General features: G+C 51.3%; 1 protein-coding gene across 1 annotated transcript in view; it reads left to right on the forward strand.

Moving 5' to 3' along the window:
• The window catches only part of RNF216 (ring finger protein 216), a gene marked incomplete at its 5' end in the record, with an annotated part of 54,395 nt that extends 49,114 nt beyond the window's left edge, over positions 1-5,281 (forward strand). The window contains 2 exons of the mRNA XM_009878182.1: positions 4,244-4,313; positions 4,962-5,281. Coding sequence (XP_009876484.1) covers positions 4,244-4,313; positions 4,962-5,281 — 390 coding nt within the window. The remainder of the gene's footprint in view (positions 1-4,243; positions 4,314-4,961) is intronic.
• Positions 5,282-6,888: the final 1,607 nt, after the last annotated feature.

Here is a 6,888-nt window from a genome sequence, read left to right on the forward strand (position 1 = left end):
CCCTGCATGGATGCTGGATGGCAGCTTCTCCGCACCAGTGTTGTCGAAATGGGCCTCACTCCCCAAAAAAGTGCCTTGTTTGGCAACCGAGCCCAGCTCCTCATCCCTCTGCAGACTCTGACCATCCTTTTCCGCCGGGGTTGGCTCCGTGCTCGCCGCGTTCCTTGGATTCGGTGAGGGAGGGCTGAGAAAAGCCACCTCCGTTGCCGAGATCCTGCCACGGGTCAGGGATCGCTCTCAGACTGGCCAGGGACCAACATTCGTGCTTCTTTATTTTTTTATTTATGGGACTGGGGATGGTTCCTGCAAAGAGCAATCCCGCTGTCGGGTTTGGGGCCAAGCCGGGTCCTATTTTGCCACGTGAAAATGCAGCTGCTGTTAATAACGGCGCTTGCTTTTCTGCAGTGTTTGCGGGTGAGATGGGTGAATTACATCTCCTGGATCCTTTGCATTTTTCTCTTGGCCACCTCCCTTCTCCCGTGATGCAGCGGAGCACATGGAAGGGCCGTGCTGTAGCATCCTCTGCCTTTTCTCTCCCAGGAGGAGAGCTGAGTTACATCCTTGCTTAAAATCCTTGCTTAAAACCCCTGCGAGCTGGCCAGTGCTGAGACACCCCCCCAGGGTTTGGGGAGTTGCTTTTTTCCTTTTTTCTTTTTTTTTTTCTTTTGCTCTAGGCAAGGCAGCTGACAGGAAGATGACTGTTAACTTGACAAGATAAATCCCTTCAATCCACGCAGCCTGTGAACAGGCTATTAAAATTATAACCTAATCCTTTATTAAGGGGCTAGAACCAGGACAGAAAACGAACACAGGAGGCTTTTGAAATTGTCCTGCAGCCTCCACACCATGTGACATTAAATGTTTTCTTACCACAACAGCCAGCCATGAGTGCACTAATGAAAACTTAATTTTTGGTGTGGATGCCTTAGCACTAGATGGATCTGTCATCTCTCTCCAATTAACTGTGGAATCAAAAAAAAAAGCCAACAAAAACCAACCAAACGAAAAAACCCCACAGCCTTTGCCTCTCAAAGAATTAGTGGTGTTCTGCAAAAATCACTGTTGTACCTGGTGAATATTTGCAGGACTGAGACTTAGATTTTAATTCTGACCTGCGCCAGTGCAATATGTAATAGCCAGAACTGGTGGCATCAGGAATATGCTAAAATTACTTTGCTGTGTGCATATCCTCAAGTTTGTTGGGACCATCTGGGACGTGGGTATTTCCTAAATACTGCAGGTATTGAACTGTGCTCTGTATTCATCAGTTGCCAGCTTTAATGTCCGCTTCTGAAGTAGGAAGGTGCATATTGTGGTTTTTGTTCCTCCTGCATTTGTGGATACCGTTTTCTCAGAGATACTGAGGCGAAAAGAAAGATAATAATTTGAAGCCAAGGCTTCGTCTGTGGGATTAAGCATAAATACTTCTTAACCTTCCAGCGTGAGAATGCACTTTTATCAGCGCAGAAGCGACAAGGCTGATAACTTCTGTTCTCGGAGACATGATTTGTTGTGCTTCGGCCGCGATTCGCGGTTGCAGAACTAGTCGGGAACTCATCATCTTGACCCGGATCTGTACTCTCCAGGCTGTGCTGCAAGGTTTGCCCCCTGCCCCTCTTTGAAGACCAAGAGGGGACAGACTTGAGTAGGGACCTCTGACGCAGCGTGTCTTTATGTTGCCTTCTTGAGGTGGACGTCGTTCTGGCAGATGGGGTTTGCAGTGACGTGTTTCCCCGGCGCTCTGGGAGCTGCAGTAATTGAAGGCAGCGTCACCTCGGGCCCCAGGGCAGCTGGGTCCCAGCCCTGGGGGCAGGTGGCTTTGTGGATCCCTCGTTAGGTGGAGATCAGCCACGGTTTGAACTGGGAGAGTCGAGTAAGCCCTCGCTCCTGGAGGATCTCATAAAGTTGCGGTTGTTGATGTGTCTGATTCCTGGGGCTTCTGCACGACCGACCGGTGTCGCCAGCAGGGCTCACGGGGAGGGGTGGCAGGACGGTGGTGTTCCCTGGAAAGCGCCGTTTAAAGGGTTAATCCCAGACTTAAACTAAGGTGAAAGACTTTTTTTAAAGTTAGAAGGGACTTCTGCACATTTCTAGGCTTTAAGGTGAGCTTCGTGCTTTTGTGCTAGAGAAGGAGATGATGGGGTGATCTTGCTGAGCTTAAAACACGTTTATTGCTTGTCATATCACTTAGAAAAAAAACCACTTCAGGTGCACATCTTCCATAGGTGGCAGTAAGATGGGAGAGGTGGCTATCTCTGTTTTCAACTGCATTGCAAAAAATGTTCTGAGAATAAATTAAAAAAATTAAAGTCCTTGAAGCTTTGGGGCCACCCTTTGGGCAGCAAAGGAGCGGAGGGTGTTTGGTTGCCTGTTGCAGATCGTGCCCAAGTTGTTTTCCAGCCAGGGAATGTCACAATCTGATACTTGGGGGATGATTAGAAGTTCTCAGAAGAGCAGTTCTTCAGCAGTTTTTATGAAGATAAATGGGCTGTAATTAACAGTCCGTGGAAGCAGCCTGCTTGGAAATAACAGTAATTAAAAAAAGCGTGTCCTGGAAAGACTTAATGTTAACCATTGACTCACAGAATAATAAAAAATAGGGAAGTATCAAGTTTGATGGCTCTCTGCAGATTAAGAGAACTTCAGTCTCCCAGGGAAACCTTATCTGGTGGTGGGAGGAGGGGACAGCTTAGCAAGCCTCCCAGGCTTTGCTGCTAGACATGTGCAGGACCAGGAGATTGGAACTGGGAAGCTGACTAGACTGAAAATAATCTCAGCGTAGCTGCACACATGGAGCATATTTCGATTTTAGTCCCAGGGCACTCTTCAAAATAAAGGATATTTTCCACATTAAGAGTGTTCAAGACAAAATCTGTGGGGTTTGGCAGTGCTGAAATTAGGGTGACTAAACCGGAGCAGAGTCTTGTGCGTTGTTGGGTTACGTGGGACTTGGGGGTTCCCACCTACTCCACCGCTTGCGGATGAGCTGCTGAAGCAAACCAAACGCTCCTTCGTACGCAGGTAGTCCCGCAGCGGCTGATGCCCGGTGCAGGTGTTGTGTGTCACCCAGCAGCTCCCGTTCTTGGCCTTCTTCCCTGGCTATTAACATCCAGAGTACACACACTGTCCGGGAGGCTTAGCTCCTCTCATTTGTTTTCTGAAAGTGCCAGATAATGTTTCATCCCAGCGGACACAAAGCGGCAGCAGACGCAGCCCTGCAGAGACCGGGAGGACCTCTGTGGCCATCACTGCACCATCTGGCCGGCAGAAGCATCTGCTGCCCGGCGCCGAAAGGGAGTTGTCTCTTCAGCTGTGTGCTGTGATCCTTGTTATCCCCTGGTAGCTGTTGCATGCTGTGGTGCCGTGAAGAAACTCATTTTTCGTGGCTGCGTGGGAAGCCTGAGAGCTGCCTGGACCTTATGGGCGGTCGGTGCCTGTGGCCATCCCGCCAGGCTCAGGAGTGTCATGGTTTTCTTCCAGGGCTTTGTCCACTCTGCTCCCTCAGTCTAATAAAAGGTGATGTAAAAGCCATCTCTTTAGATACCTGCAGCCACCTGAGGCTTCCCGGCGTTGTTTGGTCTCGCCGCTGCTCCTTTGGGCTGAGAAAACTGAAGGTGGTGAGAGGCAGAAGGATGCTTTCCATTTCTGGCTTGTCCTTGTGCTCTAAATATTCAGCTCTGAATATTCTTGTTATAACCTCTAGATAGACGTTAAAGAAACATACTGTGATTTATGCCCGCCTCAGAGTTACAGATAAAATCTAAATGGCCTCGTCACAGCACCTCTTAGCTACTAGAGCCAGCGTTTAAGTTGTGTTAATTCCAGCTGTTGGGCCAAAAACTCTGGAAGTGCTAGCGTAGTGTAAATATTTAATAGGCTATTGCCATTTACAAGATTAACAGCTCTCCAGCAACTCTTCAGGTGGGCGGAGCTGGGTTGCAGCTCTCTGGTTTCCCTCAAGTCAATGAATTTTAGCACCGGCTCCCTGGAAAGCTGATCTAAACCTCTTTGTCATACTCCATAGAGTAGGCTTGCCTCCGTGCCAGTTACTAACGCTGCACCCCTACATCGCAGCCGCGTTTTTCACTACAGCTAGGTCAACCCCACGTGAGGACAATTCAGCCAAATTTACCTTTTTATTTCCATGCAAACACGTGCTGAGAAGGAAAGCAGCACGGAGAGAGTAGGGGGTTGCCGGAGTGGGAATTAGCCCGCTGACTCTTGATACTCCTGTGATTTCTAGGAAGATGACGAGAAAATAATCCAGGAGATTCAGAAAGAGGCTGAAGAGGAGCAAAGGAAGAAAAATGGAGGTAAGTGAGAGCCTGTACTTGTGCTTTGAGGTCACTGAGGGCGACAGGAGGCCATCGGGCTCCCAGCTACTGACGAGTCTCTGGATCTTCATTGGATTCTTCCCACAGCCTGACCGCTTGCAGGCTTCTCCGCGTGTAGTTGCGCTGCACCAAGCATCTCCCAAATCTTGCTCCAGAGAGGAGTGCAAGCCGTCACCCTGTTGCTCCTGGGAACCAGTCTGGCTTTAAAGTGCCGTTGCCTGCGGCTGTTGCTGATGGGGAGGCACAAGGCTCGTGTCTGGCTCTCACTTGGCACCAGGTGTTGCGGATGCACAGATTTATCTCCTCTGCACTTGGCAAAGTAGCCCAAGGGCAGCGTAACCTCTGTGCTGTGTGGTGGGGGGCACAGGGACGTGCAAGGGCCTGCCCCACATCCCTGCAAAGGAGATGTTCCCCTTTTGTGGTGTTGATTTGATGGAAGGAGCCAACCTGGAAAGCTAGTCCTGTGCTCCGTGGTGGCTGGAGCGTGGAAGGGGCAAGCAGGGATGCTGCAGAGAGAACGCCTGAAGAACGTGCGAGGGAGGGAGGGTGCTGATTGTGAACATAAGACCAAGCTGAGGGAGTGTTGGTTTGTGGGGTGACTGGTTCTGTTCTCTCCTCCCTCTGCAGAGAACAGCTTCAAGCGGATCGGCCCTCCTGCGGAAAAGCCTATGGAGAAAATTCAGAGAATTGAAGTCATCCCCAGACCTGTTCCTCAGAACCTCCATCAGCCCCGGATGCCCCCTTACCCCTTCGTGCACCCGCCCTTCCCGCTCCCTCCTGTCCGTCCCATGTACAACAACATCCCCCTCAACATCGGCCCTATCCCTGCCCCCTACGTGCCCCCGTTACCTAACATGAGGGTGAACTACGATTTTCCCCAGATCAACGTTCAGCTGGAGCACAACTTGCCTATGCACTTTGGCCCGCAGCCTCGGCACCGCTTCTGAGCTGCTTCACGCAGCGCTTGGCGCAGAGTCACAGCAGGACAAAGCCACTCCGGTAATGTCACCCTCTTCCCTGCTCCAGGGACCCTCGGTTTAGCCAGCTGCAAGGGCACCTGCCCTGACTCGCGCCTACCCCCTCTCTAGAGCTTCTCTGAACCTTTGCAATCCAACATCTCAACCTGTGCTGCCACTGAGCTTGGTGCTGTTTCCCAGGGAGTCTCTCCCTTTGTTGGGCATCCAGATATTTTGAGTTAGCAAAGCCTGTTCAGGCAGCTGTTGGGAGGGGAAGTGAAAATTTGTGGAGCGCAGGGATGCAGCCCTTCCTCAGAGTCTTGATGAAAATCCTACTTTCTTGCTGGCCACAGCAGCTGCTGCACAGTGAAGCAAGTCTTGAGGGAAGGGAGATGTGAGCGACCTTCAGGAACAAGGTAACAGGAGTCGGCTGCCCTGGCCGCTTGCCTGCGGAGAGGCACGAGGCTGGGGTTCCCGTGTTCTCCAGCATCCCTGTAACCTGCTAGCACCTCCCAGCAGAAGAAATAAATTGTTTAAAACCAATTTAACTTAGTGTTTTTAGCATTTCTCACTCTGTAAGTGGAGTGAGGGGATGCCCCAGGCATCTTGTTGCTGAGATCTCGGTAGGATGCCCAGAGCCGTGTTCTGTCTTAGGGTTTTAGCAAGTAGCAGAAGACTCAGGCACCTTAACCTGTGGCTGAACTGAAATTTTCCCCTTTGAAGGGCTCGGTTGTTGTTGTTTTTTTTCCACAGAGATTGGTGCCTCTCAGCTTCCAAAACATGGCCTTTGCTTTGCTCTTCTCACCTGGCGTCCCAAAGCTCCCACTGCTTCTGGCAGCAGTCCTCAGACAGTTGGTAGAAGCACCCGGAGCCCAAACTGTGCCCTTTGTTGCAAAAACTGCTTGGGCAAATACCCCGTTAGACGCGTGGGCAGCACTGTGTCATTTTTGTGCTGTGGCAGAACGATCAGGAGCTACCCCGGCGAGTCGGGACCCCCCTTACCGAGCCCCCTGCAACCCAACAGGCAGCTGCAGCCTCCTGCTGCAGGAAGCTGCCTGCTTCCGCGGCCCTTAATAACTTCTAAAAACCTGTGTTTCGGCTTCAGTGCTTGGGAAAACCGCGTTAAAAGGCAAATGTGAGCATCGCTGGGGTTAGGAAAAGCAAAGCTTCCTTGTGAGAAGGAGGGGGTGAAGTTGCTGGGCTGCAGGAGGAGCCTTGGCACAAAGCCCTTTCCCCCAGCCCTTGGCTGTGTCTGTCTAGAAAAGAAAATGATTGGAGAGGGGGAAAGAAGAGAAAAAACCAAACCAAACCTCCTCCCAGAAACGCTGGGCTGGCTTTCAGCAGCCCGTTGAGCTGTGCTGTCGTTCCTCGGGTGGTTTGGTCTGGGCCACATCCTGCTCTGTCCTGCTGGGAAGCCGCCGGGTGCGCTTCCCTTCCCCCCGTATTTGAGCATCCAGGTGTCCTTTGATTTTATTTGTTTTTCAGGTAAAACTCCCGGCCTCCGTCTCACAGCTTCTGCCAAAAACCCTTGCTTTACAGCTCTCTGTAACCGCTCCCAGCACGGCGTCCCCTCGGGCGCGGGGCTGTCACTGGGATGC

The sequence above is a fragment of the Apaloderma vittatum genome, unplaced genomic scaffold (assembly GCF_000703405.1).
Source record: "Apaloderma vittatum isolate BGI_N311 unplaced genomic scaffold, ASM70340v1 scaffold21670, whole genome shotgun sequence".
Taxonomy (NCBI): domain Eukaryota; kingdom Metazoa; phylum Chordata; class Aves; order Trogoniformes; family Trogonidae; genus Apaloderma; species Apaloderma vittatum.